Raw genomic sequence first — 26078 nt, 5'->3', positions numbered from 1 at the left:
TCATTTATCCAAATCCTCACAGCAATGGGGAGTTGTGCCTTTTTTTTTTTTTGTATAAAAAGATGTTTTAATGGGATTTCTCTAAAGCAAAGCCTTTATTATTTTTTAAGTGGTTTAGCAATACTTTAAACACTTGCTTTGAAGAATACAGACACCCACACAGGCTTTCAAGTACACAGTGACAACTTGGACTCCTGGAAATGATGTGTTGGTTCTGAGAGGAGGACGTGCTGCTGAGCCAGTGCCTTCAGTTGACTTCCAAGACCTCAGTCTCCGGCAGGCCAAATCTGCTCTTGAATTTGTCAAAGAGTTTGATCAGGGAGTCCACGTACATGCTATGGTAGAAGTCCACATCCTGCTGGGATGGATTATCAATTTTGGGGATGGTGATGGGCTCTCCAACTGATAAAAAAAGGGACAAATCCATATTAGCTTAAGTGTTCCTACAACCCAAGTTATTTGTCCTCTATGGACACAGCTATCCATTCTGGCACAGCACAGTTTGCCATTACAGCAGAGGTTGGCCTGATTCCCCACAGTTTTACCAGGCTCTGAAGCACAACTGTCCCACAAGGACACACACCAAATCTGCAGCAATACCAGATCTGCTTTAGCTGCACAAATGCATCTACTGTTCAAAGTGGCTAGGAAGTCCCCCTTCTGTTTACAGCAGAGTGATAAATCCCTCCTCAATTAACATGAGCCAAGAGTCAGTTCTTAGGCATTCCCCTAAACACACCACAAAAGCAAAGCTGACCTTTTCCCCCTCCTCCCTTAAAGCCCTGCTGCTTTGGTTTAGAAGACTCAAATGCAAGATTTAGGGCTGGCTTTAAACACTCAGCTGTCAGACATCCATCCCACTGGAATATGGGGGGGCAGGCTGCTTCTGACTTTAGCTATGCAAGACCAAAGAAAGTAGAGCTACAGCCTTTTCCCCCCAAAAAGAGCTCTCTTGCAAAGTTGCCTGGAAGCAGAACATTGATTGAAGGCTTGTAACCTCTGGAAACTCTTCTAAGCTCATTCTCAGTTTTGCTGGAAAGTTTTTATACAGGAGAGAAAGCCGTTTTATAGTCAAGACTCCAAAACCAAACTACAGCAGGTGTACAGCACAGACTCAAGTATTCTGCTACCTAGAGAGGCACACAGCATGTTTATACCAAAACCTTACCAACAGTAGTGATGGGCTTGGAGTAGGGTAACAAGCCCCAGGTGTTGGAGGAGAAGAGGCCACGGCCATGAAAGATGCATGGAGCAAAGCCAATGTGCTTCTGGAACTTCTTCTGAACCCATCTTCCCCAGGAACCCTCTTCAAAGATCACCTGCTTGTACACTTCATTTTCCCCAAAGGAGTAGACAGGAACCAAATCCGCTCTAGAAAGACAGAAAAATTCAGAACCCCACCCCCAGGACTGCAGCTCACATGACAGCCCCACACTTGCTGCTGTGTGTTCTGCCAGGCCGCACTGGTGCCACTGCCCAGAGCTGTCTTAGCAGCACAAGGTACTGACATAACAGATATACTTTGAAAGCACACCAGAGAATTGTACTGACAATGGGCCTGTGGAACATTGTGCAGTCAGGCATGGGACATGCTTCCATATATACTCAACTCCTATTTTTAATGGCCATCTCTTTTCAGGCAGATGGGGATCAGGGGAACTGCACAGGTCATCACTCCATACTGGCACTGCCTCTCCTTGCTGTGGAAGCCTCCAGCTGTCCCAGGGATCCCCCTAGCCCTGCACCTTGCTCAGGGGCAGAAGGCAAAGGACACTCATGTCTGATGCACTGGGCAAACACCCACAGAATCCCTCCAAGGTATCAGCTGCTTCAGGGAACAGAATCACAGAATGGTTTGAGCAGGAGGGGACCTTTAAAGGCCATCTAGTCCTGTACCCATGTATTGAACAGGGACATCTTCACCTAGACCAGGTTGTTGAAATAAAAGCACCATCCCCATGGCAGCAGTCCTGCTCCAGCCCTGAGGCTGCCCTTACCCATGCCGAAGAGCCAGTTTCACAAATCCCTTCCTGTTCTTCAGTGTCACAGAGTTCTTCCCTGGGGTGCAGTTCAGGGACTCTGCTGCCCCTCCGACCACGATGACGATGGCATTGCCGCTGCCATTCTTGGACAGGATGTAGTCTATGCTGTCACGGTTCACAGGACATATACCTGCAGTCAGGACACAGACACAAGGCAATGAGATTGGCTGGGACTTCAAGATCTTCTCATACTTACAGCACAAAGTTTGTGCCTCAATTGCAAGTGAACTGTCCCACCTCCCTCTGGTCAGAGCAGACAGTGTTAGCAGGGAACCTATTCCTCAACTAATCAAGCAGTTCACAGACACTAGACTTGGTCGTAAACTCCACAGACCTCAGCTCTCAAAAATTTTCCTTTATCAAAAGACTTGAGCAAGGATTTTCTGTATCTAGTGATATCAAAGGCATTGGTGTCAGACATCCTCTCTCCATGTAAACTCTACAGTAGGATTTGGTTTACCTTCAGAAAGGAAGAAAGCAGTTGTATTATTTTGATGGATGGGAGTCTGATATTGACCAATTCCTCAGCAAAATCAGGTAGTTGGATAGATGTGGAATAGATTTAGCAATATCAAAAGAATAAATGGACAAGCCTTTAAGACAGATCTGAAATAATATGAAGCTCTTGCAATTTACAGGACAGAGTGTTTATGTAAATCCATGCTCTGAGGAAAGTGTCTGTGAAGGTCTTTCCCTCCATTCCACACTGCAAAGAGCAGGACCTGCCTTCACCTTTAGTAAGCAATCTCTGCCCTAAAGCACCAGTCCCCATGAGACGTGGAGACAAGTGGCAATAGATAAAATTCTGCTCTTCAGCACATTCACACAGTGTATAGGGTTTTCTGGTCAAGCCCTCATGCCTTACAGGGTCCCTGCTGTACCTTAGCCTCTAGCAGGCTGTAAAATTAAGAATTCATACTAGTTGTAAACCAACTGTGTGTATTGGTACAGTGTTATGATTTGTTATAATTTCACCTGGAAATGGTTTATCCACAGAAAAAAGGACTGAGGGAATTATCAGCACTTTCCAAGTGATGTAAAGCCTTTCTATTAGCACCCTTAAGTTCTAGTATAGGAAAGTAAGACAAATTATGGCTTTCAAAAGGTTAACTTCATGACACCTGTAGACTTGCTTAGATCCTAGGAACTGAAGAAGCACAGTTTTGCTCTGGTTTAAGCACAATGCTCAGGGATAGCCAAGCCAGCAATGATGTTGCTAATGCCTACTCCCACATTCCTTCCAAAAAGGAGAAAGCAGCTCTGGCTGGCCACAAGACTTGTCTGCAAGTCATACTGAACAGATTAAAGATATTTTAAAAAAATATAAAAAGGCTGCATGGAAACTTAAGCAACACAACTAAATTTACAGACATGACAGACTGGAAAGCAGATCCTAACTTCTCATGTACTGCTGTCCTGGGAATTCCCAAATTATGGGCTTCACATAACAACTAACATCAGTACAGGAAGAGAAAAACCAGCTTGAGATACATCCTTTCTAGATAGGGACAAACACCTCCTCTGCACCAGATCCAGTTAGTTTTTCTCTCCCTCATTTAAGACAGTAATCTCAGAAATAGTCAATTCTAACAAGTCAGAGTCAGGTACAGCTACTCCTACCATCTTCCCAGCCACGGTATTTACTAAGATATCTGTTTTGAAGTCATTTATCGCTGAATCAGTTCCAGAACCAGCAAACAGGTTACTGGATTGTTCAATTCACAGTCTTTAACACTTTATTGGTATTTTAAACACTGTTTCCTCTGCCCAGTCATAACTTACAAGCCCTCCAGCATTAAATCCTGGATTCCATTAAAACAGACCTATTAGTGTAATTTGGCACACATACATCACTGCATAATTCATGGGATCCATCTACAGGAACACATCCAGGGAAGGGGGTCTGTGAACAGCTGGTATCCTGCAATACTTCAGACTCTTTACCCCTGGCAGGCACCCAGCAGTGCAACTGGGTGGAGACAGCATCCATCACCACCACAAAACACAGATGTGTGACAAGTGATGTGGTAGTGAGCCCAGGAGCCGAGCTGGCCATGGCTACTCAGTATTTTCAGTCAGTGCAACTTCTTCCTGTACCTTCACACAGGAACTGGGACATAACTTGGTTCCGTGTCTCCACCTGCCATGACCACAGTTGTCAAATGTCTTTACTATGGTTTTGGACAAGAGTATCCTAGAGTTAAGGATGAACACAAGGGAACAGCAGTCCCTACAGCCCAAATCAGGCATATTCACAGAATCACAGAATGGTTTAGGTTGGAAGGGACCTTAAAGATCATCCAGTTCCAACCCTATGCTAGGGACAGGGACACCTTCCACTAGACAGGATTTCTCACATTTATTCACAGCTTCCTCTCGACAATCATATGAAAACAACGTTTGGGTGATGCTACTAGCAGGAAGTGGTTACATGAGCTTCCTACACAGCTTTTCACTTGACAGAGGTGAAGACAGCTCAGAGGCAAGAGCAAAAGCAGAAATGGCACAGTGTGATTGTGCTTACCACCAGACATTAGGTAGTCCCTCAGTATGGGCATCCTGAAGTTCCCAGCCAGGGTAGCAAGGTATGGTCGGATCCCAGGGAATTTCTGGCCCACACCCGTGGCCTCTGTGCTGAAGTTGCAAAAGGCACCCAAGCCCATGATGCCATGTGGATGGTACCCAAAAATGTAATTCCTGGTGGTCAGCAGATTGTGGGTTTTAACCAGCTAGGAAAGAAAAAAGAGCTCAGTTGAAGATGGATATTTTGAGATAGTAAATAAAAGTGGGAGAAGCAAAAAAGAAAAAAAAATCATATCCCTCAGGTTTTGTCTCTCTTCCTATCAGGAAGAACAGCCTAAGAGCTCATGTATAGACTCTCCTGGATTTCAGAGGCTCTGGCAGGAGCAGCCATTTAGAGTTCAGTTTTCCAAGCAGAGGGAGCAAGGTAAACAGACTAATCTCAGACACAAGAAGCTGGCCAGCCAGGTAGGAACAGGGCATGGATTGCTGCAGCCTGGGCCTTTTGCTTCTCTGCTCCTACCTAAAGTATTCTGACACACCTCTTGCCCAAACCAATCAAGTTCTCCAGTCCTGTAGCCACAGCTGCCTCCTTCCAGGCCCTCTCTCAGCACATTAGTGGCTCACATCCCAGCATGAGGCAGAAAGAACATAAACATCACTGTCTCGCAGCAGAAGCTAGTTCAGCTAATGCCTGAAAAAAGAGCCAACCAGTTAATGGGCCTGTTGGCCACCTTCCAAGTGGGAAAATGTGCAGAAGGGTGGTAACCACTGGAAATTATCCCTCCCTTTAAGAGGTTCTGCCCTAGCCTACATGACAAAGGCTCAACAAGACACCTCAAACCATCTCTGATTCCTGCAGGGCACGCACTAGGAGTTGTGATCACATTGTTTCAGGGTGTGCAATATTCCTAACCGTTTGCTCCTCTGTTTGCAGAACACGGACTCTCCACAGCTGTCTTAGCTAGCACAGAACAACCCATTTTCCCTGGTACCACTACTGCCAGAGGGGGCTTTTGTGATGCTATAGGTAGCAGCAGCATCCCATGTATCAGAGCATCTTCCCCAGGCAGCACACCGGACAACACACAGCAGGGCTGCTGCATCATCCTACAAAAATAGAGATCTAATTTAATTTTTTCCATCTGTTAGAAGAGTTGGTGTTGGAAGAAACCTTAATGATCATCCAGTTCCAAACCTCTGTCATAGGCAGAGCACCTTTCTCTAGACCAGGTTGCTCCAAGCCCTGTCCATCCATCCTGGCCTTGAACACTTCACTTCCAGGGATGGGGCAGCCACAGCTCCTGTGGGCAGCCTGTGCCAGGGCCTCGCTACCCTAAGAGTCTATAACCTCCTCCTAATATCTAATCTAAACAGCTCCTCTTTTCAGGCTGCAACAGTGCCACTTTTTGCCAACTGCAACACCCCAGTGTGAGAGTGGTCACAGGGGTTCTTGGATGAGGGAAGAGATGAGAATGCTGACTATGTTCAGAAGGCCTGATTTATTATTTTATGATATATATATATTACATTACAACTATACTAAAAAGAACAGAAAGAATGGTTTCCTCAGAAGGCTAGCTAATAATAAAATAGAATGAATAACAAAAGTCTGTGGCTCAGACAGAGAGTCTAAGCTATCTGGTCTGTGGTTGGCCATTAATTGTAAACATTCAAGATGAGCCAATCACAGATACACCTGATGCATTCCACAGCAGCAGATAACCATTGTTTACATTTTGTTTCTGAGGCCTCAGCTTCTCAGAAAGGAAAAAATCCTAAAAAGGATTTTTAGTGAAAAGGTGTCTGCGACACCCCAGCAGCTCTCGGACCTACAAGCTGAGGCTTTGGCACCCCATCCCTCAAACTATATTTGCAAAGGCCACTCTGCATCAGTTTCCATAGGAAAAAAAAAACTCCACAGATTTCCAAGATGTCACACCAGCATGTGCCACTGCCTTGGACAAGGAGTGTTTATGCAAGCTCTTTCTGTTGGATCACGCTACAGGGAGCTGAAGCACCATTGCAACACCCTAAAGCAGTGTGCCCAGAAACTTGATTCCCTTCTCCCTGTTCTCAGCCTTGTCCTCAGATGAAGCTACAGCTCCTGTGCTATTTAAAACAGTGGCTGTGATACAAGCATGACGCAGCAGCAGATTCTGCAAGGTGACTGGCCCTCCTCATAATTTCCTCTGGCTCTGAGGTCATGTAGAACTGCAGGAAGAAGGCAGAGAGGCTTGTGGTGGCAACAGCTCTGCAGAGCCCATTGCCAATTCTTTCCCCATTTGTAGACGACTTTGCTTTCACTTTCAGGATAGAAGGGCTGTCCCCTTGATCAGTTACAAGAAACAGAGATCACAGACTAAAGACCAAAAACCCATCTCCAGGAAAAAAGTAGTGATATGGTAAGCAACCCCTCCACCTATCAATTCTCACTCAGTTGTAGAGAGACTTTTGTAAGAGGCTATCCAGGGCATGGTGGACCCCACATCCCTGGAGGGAGTTAAAAGCTTTGTGGATGTGGCACCTGGGCACATGGATTAATGGTGGCCTTGGCACTTCTAGCAGAATGGTTGGACTTTATGATCTTGGGGGACTTTTCCAGCCTAGACAATATTCTGACTTTTTGACTACAGGCCTGGTGGATACAGACACAAGGCTTGGCTGCACAAGCAGCAGAAACCCCTTCCTTAAAGCTCCTGTCAGAGCAAGGTAGTGATTTCCAAGCCTCATCTCTCACCTGCACCAAGCACAGCTCCTTTAATAGGAAACACAGCTGAAAGGAGGTTTGTCCTCATCCTTCTGGAGCACGAGGCATCTGCATGCTGAGCTTGGCAGAGCCACACATGGAAGACATGCTGTTCTCCTGCTCCAGCCCCTCCACACATGCAAGGACACCCAGATCCCAGTGCAGCCATTGCTTGGATACCTCACAGGAGCCCCAGCCAAGCTGCAGCCTTATCACTGTGGCTGTCTTCCAGGCGCTCCCCTTAAGGAGCCATAGGGTTGGCAATACCCATGACAATCCATCACCCACAGCACTGCAGGAGCTGGGCAAGGGGTGTGCAGGGATCCAACCAAACAAAGGCAAGGGAGAGTGCTGAGATTTAGCCTCATATTCACACATGTGTGCTTCTCCCCTGTTTGTCCCATGCAGGCTGCCACTGCCCTCTACACCTGCCCCACAGCACAGAGGCTCCCTGAAGGTAAACGTGGAGGGTGCAGGTGAGGTTCAGCCTGTTCTCCTACTGAGAAGTGACAAGAGGACACAGCCTCAAGTAGCACCAAGGGAGGTTCAGATCACATATTATGAAAAATTACCCAAAAGGCACTGGAATAGTTGGATTCAATCTTCAAGGTCTTTTCCAACCTTGGTGATTCTATGTGCTCTTCCACCCAAGTCAAGCCAGGGAACCTAAGACCAACAGACAGACAGGGTCGGGCAGCTCTCTGCAAGCAGAGGTCTTGAATCTGCTAATGCACAAACTCAGCCCAGGGATGGTATGACCTGCCAATACCTCCATCTCTCCCTAAATTTAATCTGGAAGCAGGAGTTTTTGAAGTGGTGTAAACCATGTATTCTAGACTCAAGCAGGAGTGAAGATAGCAAAGTGCACAAGATGGGGCTTTGGAACTAGAATGCATTTAAAGGTCCCTTCCAGCCCAAACCATCCTAGGATTCCATGCCTCTCTTCAGGAGGCTGATCACTCACTGCTGGTTCTTTGAACCCCTCCCCTTGAGATAACACAAGCAAACAGTGTTATCAGGCTGCCCCAAGGAATTGCTGTGGCTGTCACTGAACATCACCACTGTTCTGAACCTCCAGCTGGCTTTTCCTTTAGCCTCCAAGGTCTTGTCCATTTCCACACAGCTCTGTGGAGCCTCGGTGCTCCCAGGATGAGGCAGAGTCAGCACATCCCTGCTGCATCTCAGCTGGACAACCAGTACTGGGAGTGAAGATGAACCTTCACCCCACTGCACTAACACACCTGTTCCCAGCTGCTGTTAGAGACCAAACCTGTTTCTCTGGGAGCAAAGTCCATCCACCTTTCTAATAATGACAGATTTCTTTACACAGAATTAAGCCAGCCTGCAGAAGAAGTAAGCCAGTGCAATAGTGTAAAGAAAATGAGTGTTAATATTTCAGTGCCAGATACAGCTAAAGAACCATATTGCCAGCTTTATTTTTAGCAACAGTGGCACATTCAGTAGTGGAGAAAGAGGACTGCAGAACCACTGCTGCTCAGCACCAGGAGCCAGAAAGCAGGGAAAAAAATCAGTTTTCTGGGTGGGAGCTGAGCAGCACTGACTGGAAGCTTTCAGAGAGCAGAAAACCAGAGCTCATCCTGCAGGATCCAAGCAGCAGGTCCCATGAGCATGTAAGCTTGCAAAACAACCCAAAACCTGCACTTAGCCACATCACACCCTGCAACACAATGGAAGAAATTATCTTCCCTTCCCAGCAGTGCAAGCCAGGACCTGAAGACCCCTCACCAGGCTCCCAGTATTATATATGTCACAAATTCACAAAATGACTTGGGTTGGAAAGGACATTAAAGCTCAGCTTGTTCTAACTCCCTGTCGTGGGCCTTCCACTACACTAGGTTAGGACAGAGCAATCAAACCCTTCTATTTCCATTCTGTAAATCATGTACAATGGTTAAGGAGGAGCTTTGCCAGGAAGCAAGCCAAGACACAGAATACAAGATGAATTGAAGAAAAAAAAAAAAGACACTTTTGGCAGCAATTCCTGCTCTGGCCAGATGCCAACTCTTCCACAGCAGTGAGCAGGTCTCCCTGCACACACCTGAAGTGCTCACAGTCTGACAAAGGTAAGCCAAAGATCTGAAGCCCTGGCTCCCTGGGATCCTGCTGCATGTGGAGATGCTCACATGCACAGGTGACAGCTTGACAGCTTCTTTACCTAAACAAAACCTTTAGGTCATGGCACTGCCAGCACGACATCCTCAGATCAGCATGTGCTTAGGAGGCTGCTGGGATCGAGCATGAGATGGAGGTGGTGTGTGCAGATGAGTGTGTGCATGGGATTGAGATGGTGTGTGCAGGTGAGTGTGTGCATGAAATGGAGATGGTGTGTGCAGGTGAGTGTGTGCATGGGATTGAGATGGTGTGTGCAGGTGAGTGTGTGCATGAAATGGAGATGGTGTGTGCAGGTGAGTGTGTGCATGAAATGGAGATGGTGTGTGCAGGTGAGTGTGTGCATGGGATTGAGATGGTGTGTGCAGGTGAGTGTGTGCATGGGATTGAGATGGTGTGTGCAGGTGAGTGTGTGCATGAAATGGAGATGGTGTGTGCAGGTGAGTGTGTGCATGAAATGGAGATGGTGTGTGCAGGTGAGTGTGTGCATGAAATGGAGATGGTGTGTGCAGGTGAGTGTGTGCATGAAATGGAGATGGTGTGTGCAGGTGAGTGTGTGCATGAAATGGAGATGGTGCGTGCAGGTGAGTGTGTGCATGGGATTGAGATGGTGCGTGCAGGTGAGTGTGTGCATGGGATTGAGATGGTGTGTGCAGGTGAGTGTGTGCATGGGATTGAGATGGTGTGTGCAGGTGAGTGTGTGCATGGGATTGAGATGGTGTGTGCAGGTGAGTGTGTGCCTGGGATTGAGATGGTGTGTGCAGGTGAGTGTGTGCCTGGGATTGAGATGGTGTGTGCAGGTGATGTCTGCTCAGTCCAGCCCCATGCACACACCTGCCAGGGCTTGGGCTTCACCTGCACTTCAGGTCCAGGACTCAGTTCACTGGAACATTCCTCAGCCACTTCACATGGTCCTTAGCTTAAAGCACTATTTGCAAGGCCAGCCATTAACCAGCAGACAAACTGAAGTTTCTAGTGCCCTAAAGTAACTTATTATTGTCAGAGCAGCTGCATGAAGTTCCAGGGAATGTGGCCAACTCAGCTCATGCTGAGTAACTGAGACAGATTCAGGATGCTTTCCAAATCCACCTGGTATTACAAAACATGACCTCATATCTCCAGGTAGGGGTACAATAGTCCTGGTGTTTCAGGCTGGGAGGCACTGCTGACTCTAGTGAGACCAGCCTAATCAGCACAAACACTGGAGCAGAGCTGGGTGCTCATGCAGCTGCCTCAATACAGCAAGCCAAATAGGAAGGAATTCTTGTCTGTGAGGCGGTGAGGCCCTGGCACAGGTTGCCCAAAGAAGCTGTGGCTGCCCCATCCCTGGAAGTGTACAAGGCCAGGCTATACAGCCTGATTGAAGCAACCTGGTCTAATAAAAGATGTCCCTGACCATGGCAGAGGGGAAGAAACAAGCTTTAAGGTCCCTTCCAACTGTACTGTGATTCTATGAATTAAATCTGAGCTGACAGCTGGTACCTGTGCAGGTATGGGTGCAGCTACCACAGCTCTATATGCAGACTTTGCTGGAGGCCAGTCCAGCATTACAAGTGCCACCAGTGTGACTGTCACTGGTGTGATCTGTCCTGGCAGTGCTCAGCAGACACATGGAACAGGACTGTGACAGTGTTCACAGGGAAGAGATGAGAATGTTGACTCTATGGTTTCAGAAGGCTTGATTTATTATTTTATGGTACATATTATATTAAAACTATACTAAAAGAATAGAAGAAAGCTAGCCTTTTGATGAAATCCTAAGAATAGAAAAGGAATGAATAACAAAGGCTTGTGACTGACCAAGACAGTCTGAACCAGCTGACTGTGATTGGCCATTAATAAAAACAACCACATGAGACCAATCACAGATGCACCTGTTGCATTCTACAGCAGCAGATAATCATTGTTTACATTTTGTTCCTGAGGCCTCTCAGCTTCTCAGGAGAAAAAATCCTAAGGAAAGAATATTTCATAAAATGCGTCTGACACAGGATGAGATGCAACAGAGGACTGTCCTGACAAACCATAAGCCTGGGACACAAACCAAGTCCTTGAGCCATTACACAGATCAGAATCCAGTAAAAATTATTTTTGCAGAGAGAACATTTAAACAAGTGATCCTCTGTAGAACCATCTCCCTCTTGGGCAAGAACAGGTAACTAGTTTAACCCAGGAGTTCCCATGCTCTCAGCAAGCCCAAGGCATTCTGGTTCTTGGTACCATTCTTAATATGAAGAGACATTATTCATTGTTCATGCATCCGTGCCATAACTGCAGAAAAACACTTCTAGCACCTCTCTGGCCTAAGATCCCTGCAGCAGCTTTTCCCAGCCCTGCAGCCAGCTGGCTGCTCCCTCAAAACACGTGCAGGACTCATCTCCCAGCTGTCAGCACTCCTGTCCTGCCCTTTGCATGTGAAATACCAGTCTGCTCCATAAACCTTGCACAATTCCTCCTCCCCCTCAGCAGCAAAGGAATTACACCCATAAGGGGTTCTCACAAACAGACATGTGAGCTAGCAAGTATTTAAATAAAAACTGCTGCAAAGTTCAGTTTATCTACACCATCTCATCTCTAAACCTACCTAAACAACCCAGCTCTCTGACAAACTTTTAACATCCACAGTGAATCCGACCTGCAGGGCTTGTGCAGAGCATATTTCCATGAAGACAAGGATAAATGTGCATCAAAGGAATGGAATGATGGAACAGCAGAACCAGCGCTACAGGTGACCCTTTGGAACCAAGTCCCCAGCATAACAGAGCCCATTTCAGCAATATCCAAGGCAGCAGTGTTTAGTGCAGCACTAAGGACTTGGTACTAGAACACAGCACATCTGAGACCCATCCTGAACAGCAGAGCCTGCTCAGCTCTCTTGTCAGCCATGAGACCCAGGCTGACTTCCAGCCTGTGCAGGCATAGTGAATTTCTCTGTGTACACTTAGACTTGCCAAGAATTACCTGTTAACAACAGCAAGTTTCATGGTGAACTCGGCAGTGCTGGGTCAATGGTCAGGCTTGCTCTTAAAGGTCTTTTCCAACCTAAATGGTTCTGTGCTTCTCAGAGTACAACAAAAGGCTTGTTCACCAGCAGCACGTTCAGGTACCCCGAGAGTTCAAGTGACTTTGCAAGGGAAGAATCCAGTCTAAGCTGCTTTGGCATCCTGCTGGAACTGGATTCCCTGTTCCTTCCTGAGGCTAGACTATCTTGGGGATAGGTAGCTCAAAAGCTCTATCAAGGTCCCTCCCTCATAGTCAAGCTGAGTAAAACTTGCCAACAACCTTACATAATAGTCCTTTCAGCTGCGTGCCCTTCCAAAGAGGATCGAGTTCCCTCCTAGCCGAATTTGACCCCTGCTCCCTTCCAAGTCATCCAGCTAATTCTGCTGTCCCAGAGCAGCCTGGCAGCCCTGTCCTCTTTCTGCAGCATGTCTGAACCAGTAGGAAAAATACAAGTATGTGGTGAGCAAGTTACAAGCTGCAGAACTGAAGCTATTCCCACTGCTGGAAAACCCACTTCTCCAAAGCAAAAAGATTTGAGGACAAATTTCAGGGCTCCCAGTGAAGTGCTGACTTTGGGTGCACAGAGGTCCCAGATACTCTGGCCCAATACATCCCAGAGCAGAAGTGTTACTGGAAAACAGGCAGAAACTGAGCTAGATGTTATGATTTATGAGAGGGGAACAGTGTTAGGGTCAGGCACTACACAGGACCGCTGCAGCACAGAAGAAACTCACAGGATGATTTGCCTTGGAAGGAACCTTAAAGATCATCCAATTCCATTTCCTTCCCATGGGCAGGGACACTTTGCACTAGACCAGGCTGCTCCAAGCCCCATCCAGCCTGGCTTTGAACACTTTGAGGGATGAGGCACTACCACTTGCTGGGACAACCTGTGCCAGTGTCTCCAGAAGCTGGAGAGATGAACAAGGATTGCACACTGCCTCCAGGAATCTGGTAAAACCACAGCAGCTTCTGGCAATCACACTGCCACCACCGGTAATACATTTCAGATTTTCTAACCACAGCTGCCACAAGCAGCAGTGTGGCAACAGCAACTGAGCCATGTCCTGCTTGCAGTTCAGTGTCATAGACAGACTAGTGCCAGTGGAAGACACTAAAGTAGTTAAACCTCAGGGTACAAAGTTAAATTTTTACTTACTCTTATTGGAAAATAATCCCTGAAGTACCTCCATATAGCCCAGTTTCTCACCCACTGGGATCTTCTTCCCCCTGTTGAAAAAAAGGCATCATGTCTTTAAAGCTCTTTCCACATGGCTGTCCATCAGCAAGCCTAAAGGACTCCAGGGTTTGCTGTCTCACTAGAGGAATCAACACTCTCATTCCTCCCAGTGGGAGACCTGCACCATTCACTGAAATCAATGCACATTCTGGAATACAAGGCACTTCAAACAAATTAAGGCTTGACTGCAAATTCAGGATAGACAACTACAATTCAAACTAGAACCACTCCAATGCAACCTTTGGGAAAGGCCAAAATCTCAGATGGTTTCAGTCACCTTGAAGCAATGGACAACTGTGCTCATCTGGCTATAAAAGCAGTTGCCAAAGCTTACCACTGCTGATTCCCAGAGCTGGCTTCTACAGGTTTGGGATTTTTTTCCTGAAATAAAGTAATCTGCTTTATCTGTAGCAACACTGACTCCACAGAGGAGCTACACCTTGATAATGACATCACAATCTGAACCTTGCAAGAGCTGGACAGGACAAAAAGGTCTTGAATCTTTAGATCTTACTGAAGTAAAGAAAGAACCTATGCCTTATAAATATGTTAGGAAAAGCCAGTAATGGCATAATAGCAGTGAATGGTAATTTTGTGCTTCCCTCAGCACCACTGAGACCTGCAGTCACTGTTCATGCTGAGGGCTGACATTTAAATGCTACACTGAATAATGCCTTTGGTCAGTGATCCAGCCAAGTCCCACTAAAAGAGAAGTCATCCATTACAAGGAAGTGCTTCTTTGTCCAAACATGGAGACAGGGACACTTGAACAACAAGTATCTCTTCTGCAATATTTACCTTTCTTTGGTGTATTCCAGTCAAATACCAGCCAGGCTAAATAGAGAGCAGCAATCGCCCAGCAATCTGTGCACAGTATGTACATGAGGATTAAAGTGCAAGCAATACCTGGAGAGGTGCAAGAAAGAAGAAAACAAGGTTGCAGCAGGTTCTGGTCTCCACTTACACCCCCTGCCTTTTGACTCTTCTATGCTGAAATCTTAGTCCCAGTCTGATGTCATTAATCCTCAAATAAATTGGATTTGGTCAAAAGCCCCTTATGCAGGGCTGAGGCAGCTTCCTCTAGAGATCTGGAAAACCTCAACTTCCCCTTAATGGTGCCTCCAGGCATCTCCTCTATCTCCAGGTAGGGCAGCTGCTTCATCAGACTTGATGAGCATGAGGATTTCTCCATGGCCCACATCAATGGGATTTTCCCCCACAGCTACACACATCTCCCACAGGTTTCACCAGCTCTGTATCAGCCATCCCACCAGGGTGCCAAGGATCCCACCCAAAACTGACACATTTCAGCACAAACTGAACTGGGAAGGTAGAGTGAGACAGATGCTGAGAGCAGCCATTCTCCAGTTTAATCATTAACAATCCAACAGAGCAGAGCAGCCTGAGGTTTCACATAATCCAAGTACCGAGGGATAAACAGGCTTCACTCTTTTACTGGTCTAACACAAACAACTCCTGCTCATCTCTGGTACCTCCTGGAAGCAGACCAAGCCAAGAGGAGAGCATTCCTGTTGCATCCACTTGCATCAGTTACCAGCTGCTTCTAAGAAATCTCTGTGGATATTCCCATGAGCCAGCCAATAAAGGCATTTCCAATTGTTTCAGCCTCATTTGCATGGTAGACACCAACACAAGCTAAACATCAGTCAGTCTTTCCATAGCTCTTATGACTTGCTAGAGCCAGGAAAAGGCATTTATAGTTGAAAATATCAATGTAACTGGTTTACAGTAACCATGTACCCCAGGAACTACACTACACATCTAGTAATTAACACTTACAAAACAAGTAAACATTTTGCATTAAAATTAATCCAGAATTACAGCCAAAACCCCTTTGCTTTAGGTCAAAATGTGTTACCCATGATAAGGAAAGTGAGAACCCATTGCAGCACAGAGATGATTTGGAGCTGTTTCTCTACTTTGGATTTCAATAGCCAGAACAAATCCTGCAGAGCAGAAAGAATGTTCGATCCCGTGCCTAAAGAAAGAAAAATAAAAGAAATAAAGTTACATTTGCACACTGAGCAAAGGAAACAATATTTTTCCTTTGAAACAGAATCACAGAAGGAAGGGTCATCAAGTCCAGCTTATTTTAGTAAGAGGTTTCAGAAAAACGTGCAGTTCGCTTTTACAGCAAGCCTTGCTTAAAAGCTAATATTTTCCATGGAGTTTGGGCATCCTGGAAGAGGAAGGATTGCCATGTGCCAACATCCAGCTTTTTTCAGAACACTGGAGGGGATTAATGAGTAATCATCAGTACCCATCCGAACGAGCCTCTGTTAACCTGACCATAAAAGGGGAGAGGATGTTAACCCATGTTCCTAACACCCACTATCACCTCACACTGGCAGCTCCTCACAGTGGTGTTTGGTAAAAGGGAACCCCATGAGCTCACAGTAAGATAAAGATCAGCTGCCTCACACCACAGGCAAGCAGGCACATGGCTGTGCTGCGAGCTATTCTCCCTTCACAAGGCCTGTTGCACAACTCCCAGGGCTGTTCAAGTAAAGCTCTGTGCTCCAGTCTTCCTAGCACAGCCCAAATGCTGGCTGAACACCTCAACAAACAGCCCTGAGGATCCACAGCTCCATGAGTAACAAACACTATCAGCATTCCCAAAGCAGTAAATAAGAAGGAAGGAGCTGAAAGCCTCTCATGTAGAAGCTTAAGATATTCAAGCAGGGAAAAAACCCCAGAAGTGGGTAAAACACTGAAAACACTTGCTTTCTATATGAAGAACCACCCACTGCAGCTTTTGACAGCATACACAGCCCCCAGAAAGAAGCACTTGCAAGTGGGTTTTCCTTCACTTTTCTTCATTACTTTATTTACAAGCACCATAATAAACTGACCAAAATACAAATCCCTTTATGTGTAATTACATATTTTCTTTTGTCTTGTTATTAGAACAATGAAAGAAGCTATTACACTGAGCAGGTTCAAGATATTACCTGCTAGTGGTAATAGCATAGCAAGTGTTCACACTCAGTCAAAGTGACTGAAAAAAGCTTCTCTAGGTATAAACAGGCACTATGATTTTTGGTAGTTTCTACAAAGATACTCTCACTGGTGCATCCTTTAAATATGTAAAGCAACTGTTTCTTAGGAAGGAGGGTCAATTTAAATTAGGTAAGGAAGAAGTTTTTTACTGTGAGGGTGGTGAAACACTGGCACAGATTACCCAGAGATGCCTTATCACTGGCAACATTAGGGGGGCAGCCACACCAAAGGCTGCAGTCTAAATTTAGAGCCAGCCACCCAGTTCAGACCCTGGATTCTGCCTAGTCTATGTTACATGAACAATCCCAGTAGTGCATTGGGCATTAATTACTCTAAGCAGACCAACTTTTGGGCTGGGATAGAGCATACAACTACAACTGCAAGTGAACTGAAACCTATAGCACTAATCCAGGTTGAAACAACAGCTAGAGCTGGAGGCAGTTCTTTACAAGATAATATAGTGCAGTATTAAGAATGAATCCAGCAAATAGTTTCAGAGGTGAGACAGGAGAATATGTTGAGTTAAACTGTCACTGTGCATTGGTTTTGCCACACTACAGTATCTAAGCAGTCAGATTCAGAAACCTCATGCTGTAAAATCTAGCAGCAAATCCCCAAATTTGGGGTGAGGGATAAACTTCACCCCATTTTTTACAAAGCCAGTTGCCTGTTCAAGGCTAAAATAAATCTTTGGGTTTAGACTGATTTGTATTCAAAGAAACCTTTATAGCTCACCTCAATCTAATGCCCTTCCATGGGCAGGGATACATTCCACAAGACCAGGTTGTTCAACTCTTTCTGAGGGGCCACAGCTCCAGGTATTTGCTATCCCAAAAACCTTACAAAATTGCATGTGGACAGACTTGATATTGACTGAGGATTACCAGACAAGTTTAAAGAAAGCATTTAGCAATAATAGCGTCACTGGACATATGTCTATGTCCTCCAAAAGAAGCCAAAAGTCTTTATTTGTGACACAATAAAAGCCCAGCCCCATGTAATTTTTTAGTTCCAGCACACGCATTGACACTACCAAACCTCTCTGGCTTCATAAACCAAACACTCCAGCCTTGGATCAGCTAAATCCCTATCCTCTTACCAAAGGGAACAGCTGTTTATCCCTCTAGATGAGAATTTGTACTTCAGCATTTTCTAGATGTTCAAACAAATTGTAGGCATTGCCAGCCCAGTAAATAGACAAGTATTGAGTAGCACAAGTCAACCTGTCAGCTTGTTTTCTGAACCACATAAAACTCACATTCAACTCCTGCAGACAGAGGGAAGGCAGTGGCTTGCCAGACAGCTCTAAGCCCCTGCCCCTGGACAAGTGTCCTGGGTCAGTTATTTGCTGAAAGCAAAGGTATCCTTCAGAGAGAACAATATTCTCCACACCAGGTGTCCTAGATTGCAGGGCAATGTGTGTATTCCATTTGCCATCTGTTAAAGGAGTGGCAGTTTCTTCCGTTAATTGGGCAGTTTATCTCTTCCACAAGCCAATCCTCCCCCTAGGGAGACATCTGCTGTTAATGGGACATCGAGTGTCACCGCATGGCTGATAAAAGTTGTGAGATACTCTGCCCAGAGGGAGGAGCCAAGCATTCTCAATTAGCTATAATCTGAGATTTTGGGATACCAGAACAGCCTTTCCACTGGATTCCCAGAGGAGCAGCTGCCTCTTCCACGGGATCTTCAGAGGAAGACTACACCCCTTCTACAGGATCCCTGCTCCAACACTGACACTCCAGGAGCACTGCAGCCACAGCTCCAATTGGACTGCTACCAACACCCTGACCAACAGGATGTCAGGTTGTATTCTGACTCTGTCAGTGTTGGTTTGTATTACTGCATTGTTTTTTAAATTTTTTTTATTTTCTTCTCTAATAAAGAACTGTTATTCCAACTCCCACATCTTTGCCTGAGAGCCCTCCCTTAATTTCAAATTTATAATTTAGAGGGAGGGGGTTTACATCTCCCATTTCAGGAGCACCTCCTGTCTTTTCAAACCAAGACACCAGGGAAGTCAGTAGCTACCATGGCCTGAATATTAGCATTTATTTCCCAGTTAAGAAATGAAAGATGCCCAGTAGCAAAGGAAAGGACCATGGGAATGGTCAGTCGAACTGGCAAGTTCATCAGGTCTACCTTTGCACCAAACCTGCAGACTCCAGATTAACCCATTTCATCAACCAGGCATTTACAGACTTTAGTGCCAAGACAATCCTTTCCAGAGTCCTGAGCTTCTCGTTCATCATGTCTGACTGACACCGTGTATTCAACCCCCCAAGGAAAGCATTATCTCCTGCCAGCTTCAGTAGCCAGGAGGCATTTTTGGAAAGACCCTCCATGCTCTGGAGAACCAGACCAGTTACTAGTGACACAGAGCAGTAGAGCTTTCACAAGTCAACAGAAATGGGAGGAAGGGGGGGTTGGCATTCAGCCACAGAAGAATAACCCAACGCTGACACCCGAGTTCAGTCCACCAGAGAAAATACTTCCTCCTAATGGGTCACCTGTGGGCCCACACCAAGCACCTTGCACACATTAAAAACCCAAGGCATTTTCTGTAACTTTCAGGGGACAGATTATCCTTATAACCTACTTTAAAAGGGCCCAGTAGACATAACTATAATTTGTATATTCCTACCCAGTAGACATAACTATAATTTGTATATTCCTATCAGTCTTTCCCCAAGGAAATATCCTGGATCCTGAAGAAACCCAAACCTCCATCTTCAGCCACTGAAGACAGTAGCTGATCCTGTGCTGGCCACACAGCATTGTCCCTGGAGCATTTTCCAGGTTACCTGTCCCAGAACTGGGAAGCCTGACTGGGGAGCCTTAACTAGATGATCATTAAGATCCTTTCTAACCCAAGCTCTGTTGGGATCAGCCTTGGCAAACCATATCTCCACAAGACATACTTTACCAACAGCTTTCCTGGTCTCAGATGAGCTGGTCTCCAGCCCCCACTGCAGCCCATTCCCTGGAGTCCTGATGGGATACTCCCTGCACTAAGCCAGGCACGGCTCTCAAGAACATCCCCTGTCACAATGGAGGGAGTACAACTTCTCAAGGACATTCCCTGTCACAATGGACAGAGTACAGCTTCTCCCTTGCTGCTCATCTGCAGCCTTCCAAGGAAGCTCAGGGGCATTAGCCACCTATCCTGCAACTGGTGATGGGCTCACCACGCTTTTATGATTTAGCTCCATTTAACACCAAATGCAGGAGTTGCTACCAAGGAGATCCTGGAAGCAGCAAATGATTCGACCAAGCATTTGATTCCTGCATTACGGACTCAGCATCTGGTGCTGTTCTAGCACAGTTTATTTCAGATAAATTACACAAACAACATTTATCTGGGCAGGGAAGTAGAATCAAAGATCCCAAGAGTGGAAGTAAACAGGATTTCACATGCGGGCACCCAACTGACATGACTTAATTAAATGTCAGCAAAGGAAATTAACTGAGAAGAAGTACAAGTGTTACATATACTTAAAAATACACTGAAACCTTGTTAAACTCAAGCTCCATTTGCCACCTTTTCCAGACAATTAGCATGTTAATTCTTGGCCAATAATTAAACTGCTTCACATGGCTTATTTAGAAGAAAACTGTATTAGATCCATCAAAGCATAAACTGCAAATGGACATTTTGAGCCATATATTTTGCAGAGAAACTGGAATTGGAATAAAGACAAGAAAAACAGACCAGTACTAGAAAATTCAGGAGGATTCAGCCACCCATGCAGGAGCAGGAGCACCTGGAAAACCCCTTGAGCAACACAAGTTCTTTTGGGTTTACTTGGGTGCCTCAAGCACAAGCATATTCAATATAAAGTAAACAATTTGTTAAGAAAATAATGAGTAAAGAGCACAGAGTATAGCTATCCTGCCTTGTACACAGCTTTAGAACAGTTTGCTCCTGTCCCAGGAAGCTACTCAATTACATTATCTGCAGTACGGTGTGTTTATGATTGGAAATCAACAATATTTTGAACAGGGACATGCAAATAAAAACTTCTACCATCTCTTTTAGAAAGGAGCTGGGATTCTCCAGACCCAGGAAACAAATCTGTCATGATTACTCATGTTAGTTCTGGATTTACTCACAGCACTAAACTCAGCCCTCAGCCTCCACACTCACAGTAGAATGTGTGTTAAAGTGATGTAGCCACAAGACCCCACTGTCCAAGAGCAGCCAACAAGCTTAGATTTAAGTTAGCAACACTGCACAGGTCTGGAGAAAATGACCCATCCTACTATAATTCATCAGTGTCTTCAGAGTGCATGAGGGCTGTGACAGAGGGGTTTCACATCAGCAAGCCCAGACCTTCACCTCCCAAGCAACTTTGTCAAAAGACAACACCTCATGGCAGCCAGCCTGATCCTGTTCTCCCAAAACAGGAGCTCCCAGGCTCCCCAGAGCAGAACTCAAGTCTGGTAACCTCAAATGCAGTGTAAGACTAACTCCAAGGTAAAGCTGAGCAAAATCATCTTCATCCCAAACTTCTTGGTGATGAAGTAACATTAGAAAAGACGCTTCAGCACAGGACAGCCTTTCAAGGTTCCAGCCACACCAGCATCTTTCCTCAGGGGAGAGGGATGAGACAGACCTCCTTGCTGCCCTGCCCAACACAAGGAGGAGACCTCCTGGGCCTCCTATGGCCACAGTGGGCATGAGGAGACCACAACCCCTCCTACCCAACCAGGTGTCTCAGAGCATCATCCAACCTAGGCACTGGTACAAAGTCTGCTCGGATTTTTGCAGTTATAAAGGAACATTCCTCTGCATACATACAGGGATGAATATAGAGGCAGATACCTGCACCTTTTTTTTTTTTTTTTTTTTGCTTATTTTTAAATAAGATCAGACTTAATTCAGCCAAATTTACCAGCACCAGAGCAAAATCAGATGCCAAGAAAACAGTAAGACTAAAGGACAGTATGAGCCATTCAGATGCTCACCCCAAAGTCAGCCCTCTGCACAAGCATGATACTTGGAAGAAAATATTCAGGGATGTAGGAAAAAAAAAATCTAGTGGGCTTGTTCTGCACATCTTCTGTAGTGAGAGAAGTTGTCCAATATGATCAAGCAGTACAAAAGGTCTCATAAATGAGCCTCCATATCACTTCTGCCAGTTTTGATCTGCAGGGTCCCACACCACTCTCTCCATACCCAATCCAAGCCAGAGCTCCTCTGCGAGGCACCTGGATTCGGCTTTGAAGCCAGTTCTGTGCTTTCCTGCCCAAGCTACAGCACTGGCAAGGGCTTGGTAGATGTTGCAGTCACCAAGGCAACATCCCTTCTCTTCCCAGGCAGAAATAAGTTAAATTAAGCTAAAAAAGCACAAATATCACTGCAAGATCCCCACGAGGTGCCTCAGAGGAAAACTGACCTGAGGAGAGTTAAGACAGCTTTCCATCAACTAATCAGGATTATCTAGAGATGAGGCCAATCACTGTCCCTAAACCACAGTCCATTTTGAATTATGCATGTGTCCTAGATCCACATTAACATGCCAGTGCCAACAAGGTGGCTGCTGAGGTCTCGGGTCAACCCTACATATTTTATAGGTTTCCTGAATTATTTATTCTCTGCACCTACTCCGCAGTTAACTCTCAATATAATAGTTCAGAGGATGCTAATTCAAAGAACCTCCCTCCACTGAAAAGATAACTTGTCCTCGGTTAGTCATGCAAACAAGCGAAGTTATTTTAAGAAACAGATCTGAACACAGGAAACACATGAAGGTCTTCTCCCCAGTGAGTTCACAACCGAGCCTTCAGATCAATCGAACATCCTGGCTGAGATAAGCACCAGCAGCTCTACACCCAGGACCAGACAAGCCATTGCAAAATCAAGACTTCAGAGGTTAAGTCACCAGGTTCACGTCCCTTCAGCTCTGCTAATGATTTGTTTAGCCAATAAAACATGTCACAGGTCTCTTCATCCCAGGAGGTGTTAGCAGTTTGCTTTTTGAGGGCAAAAAGCCTTTCTTTCACAACACAGAGCAATCACTCAAGTACCCTCCACAAATCGCAAGTTAAATCGCTGTCCAACTGCATTTTCACGCAAAGCTCCTCCGTCTGCAAATCCTGACCTTTCTCCAGACAAGCACCCTTGCAGAAGGCATACAAAACCCTATCTAGCAAAACATTTAGACTTGCTGAATCAATTCCTAGAAGATCCTTTGAGATGCCTTTACAAGCAGGCAAGGTAGCTTCTGGTTTGGGATTTCCTATACTCTCTCCACAGCCTTTAACCAACACGTCCCAGCGTGCAGGGAAGCGCTGGGTGTCTGCAGCAGCTCTGTCCACGATGGGTGCCAGTGGTGACACCCGTTCCGCTTCTCTCAACAGGTCACTCACCAGCTGGAGGGCTGCGACAGCAAACCTGGCAGAACTGGCTACCACCAAACTCCTGCTCAGCACTGAACCTTCACCTCCTCATTAGAAGACGGCAAAAATAGCAACACGTTGCCATTTTCCCCTTGATGTAGGTGTGGGGAACACAGTATTATGAAACACTTGGACTCGCTGAGGAGGCCTTTCCCAAGCTAAATGCAATTCTATGAATAGAGAGTCGAGAATGAACTTTATCCGATAAAGCGACTACACTTCTCTTCCTACGCCGACAAAAGGAAGGGATGGGTGAGGGGAAGACTCGTTCACGAGCAAGTGCCCCACGCCCACATTTTGCAAAGGTGCAAACTCACTGTAATTTGCACCTCGGCAAAATGTACAAGACCCAACTAGAGCCGTTCCCAGCAGCCCCAGGAGAGCACGCCGAGCTGCTAAAACACAGAACCTGCGCAGAGACCTGTAATCCTCAACCAAGGAAAGCTACAGCTCCCTCCCCGCCATTGCACATCGCTCTTCCCGCTCCTTACTCCCCGTGAACAACGTTCCTGCGGCCAAAAAAAAAAAAAAAAAAAAAAAAAAAGAATATCGTGTTTCGGTGCTGCTCCCAGCCCAGCCCCTGAAGGACCGGAAAGCTGCTCCGCACCGCAGCATCCCCTCCGGGCAGGAGGCTCATGTCTCGCCCTCCCCCTGTGCCCCGGTACCTCGGAGCACGCCGGAGTAGGCGGCGATGATGGTCTTCATGGTGGGGGGCGCGCTCAGGGCTCGGGCAGGGCCATGGGACGGAGGAGCCCCCCACGCTCCGCAGCCCCGGCGCAGCCAGCGAGCAGGGGAGGCTCTGGCCGCGTATCCATATATAGCCCGGGAGGAGGAGGAGGAGACGCGGGGAGGGTGCAGGGGCGGGCCCGGCACAGCTCCCGGGTCTCTCAGCACAGCCGTGGGGGTGAGGGGAAGCTGCTGGTCCCGGCGGTGCAGATTTCTGCATGGGATACATGGGATAGGGATTAGGGAGCGGGGAGACCAAGCAGAGGCCCGGCTCCTATACAGGCTGTTTCATGCCCTGTTTTATAGAATCACAGAACGATTTGGATTAGCACGGATGTTAAGACTCATCCATTTCCAACACCCTGCCGTGGCCAGGGACACCTTCCACTACAGCAGGTTGCTCTGGACCGCATTCCACCTGGTCTTGAGCACTTCAAGGCATGAGGCAGCCACTGCTACCCTGGGAAACCTGTGCCAGGGCCTCACCACCACCACAGCCAAGAATTTCTTCCCTATATCCCATCTAACCCTGCCCTCTGTCAGTGGGCAGCCATTCTCCCTCATCCTGTCCCTCCATGACCTTGTCCAAAGTCCCTCTCCAGCTCTCTTGGAGCCCCTTTGGGCACTGGCAGGGGCTCTAAGGTCTCCAGCAGCTCCACATCCCTCTGATGTTGGAGGCAGCTCTGCTGGTGGGGTCTCACCTGAGTGGGGCACAAGAGCAGAATCACCTGCTGCCCATGCTGTGGGATCAGCCCAGGCCCAGGACATGGGAGTTTTCTGGGCTGCTTTTCTTGCTCCATATGCTGCAATGGTACCCCAGCCTAGATGGATGCATTAAAATTTAAATAAATAAACTAAGAAAATCTTTTAGTGCTTCATGGATTATTACAACTGTTAGGAGTAAAGATGCAACCACCATAGACAGCCTCAGCCTCAGCAGCTGCTTTGTGACTTGAAGTTGTAAATTGTGCCACCAAGTTTCTTGTAAGGAAGGAAAACGTAAGCCCCAACCTGATAATACAACTGAGCCCCAGAACAGGCTCTGCCTTCACAAGGGCATGCAATGACACAATCAGAGGAATCCCTTTAAACTGAGAGAGGGCAGGGCTAGAATGAATTCTTGTCTGGGAGGGTGGTGAGGCCCTGGCACAGGTTGCCCAGAGCAGAGTGGCTGCCCCATGTCTAAAAGTGTTTAAGGCAGGTAGGATGGGGCTTGGATCAGCCTGCTCTAGTGGAAGGGGACCCTGCCCTCGGCAGGGGATGGAAACAAGATGGGCTTTAAGGAACCTTCCAACCCAAACCATTCTCGGATTCTTTGACTCCCACTTCTTGAGCAGTGCAGTGCAGTGTCTCTCTTCTTTGAAGAGTACTTGTCCTGAAACTTATTTTTTCCTCTCCCATCCCACTCACTGAAAATCAGCAAACAGTCCTAAATAATAGATTAGAAATATCTTGCCTGTGTTCACACAAGGATGTTTTTCCCAACAAGAAGCCACACACCAGGTGCTCCTTTGATAATGATTTTGCAAGTACTCAGGACATGTTTTCTTGATGTTTTGGTTGACACGGGAAATATACAACTTTGTCTGTTATTAACCTGTGTGTCTGGCATGATTATTCTTGAAAAATAACATGTTTTCAAATACCCTACTATTACTTCTCATGAGTCTGAAAAACATGGGCTATGGACAGAGAAACACAGATAGGAGCCAGTCCTCCAGCTCTCTGCGGTTAAGAACAATTCACAATAGTTTTAGACTCCTGTTTTAATACATATACTGATTTTTTAGGGCAATGCCTATTGAATAAAGCTTTTGAGAACACACTTATTTTTCCCTTCCCACTTCTATTCAGAGCCTGCAGGAATTGTTTGCAAGTTGTGGGGTGGATTTGCAATGCTTTGAGTCAGAACTTGGTTGCAGCTCTGTAGCTTTATTCCTGTGCAGCTACTTTGAGGCAGAAAATGCCCTGTTTTCAAAGAATCAGTGTTCAATGTCTTCACCCAGCAGCTTGGATGTATATAGGATACTTCCTGTATTTGGCTCATCAGGACAAGCTTACTGGGGAACTAAGCTGAAGGAACAATGCAGATTTAGGTAGTTGTGGGAATTTCATGCGTGGTCCTTCACCCCATTCCTTAGTCTTGAATTCATGAGCTTCAAAGCTCCCATTGGTTTCTCCTGCTTCTGGCTGTGGCTTCTGGTAAGATCCTTCAAGTCCTTGTTCTTGTGGGTGGGTGGAAGTG

General features: G+C 46.3%; 1 protein-coding gene across 1 annotated transcript; it reads right to left on the bottom strand.

Annotated features, from left to right (window-relative positions):
• Positions 1-39: 39 nt before the first annotated feature.
• On the bottom strand, positions 40-23886 carry DGAT2 (diacylglycerol O-acyltransferase 2). Its single transcript, XM_058824582.1, has 8 exons — positions 23773-23886; positions 15564-15683; positions 14483-14590; positions 13604-13674; positions 4567-4771; positions 1998-2172; positions 1169-1371; positions 40-402 (listed from the first exon to the last, which is right to left on the bottom strand). The coding sequence occupies exons 1-8, from the start codon at positions 23810-23812 to the stop codon at positions 248-250; spliced, it is 1077 nt and encodes a 358-aa protein (XP_058680565.1). The 5' UTR covers positions 23813-23886; the 3' UTR covers positions 40-247.
• Positions 23887-26078: the final 2192 nt, after the last annotated feature.

Source organism: Ammospiza caudacuta, chromosome 2 (genome assembly GCF_027887145.1).
Source record: "Ammospiza caudacuta isolate bAmmCau1 chromosome 2, bAmmCau1.pri, whole genome shotgun sequence".
Taxonomy (NCBI): domain Eukaryota; kingdom Metazoa; phylum Chordata; class Aves; order Passeriformes; family Passerellidae; genus Ammospiza; species Ammospiza caudacuta.
This window is presented reverse-complemented; position numbering and strand designations above follow the sequence as displayed.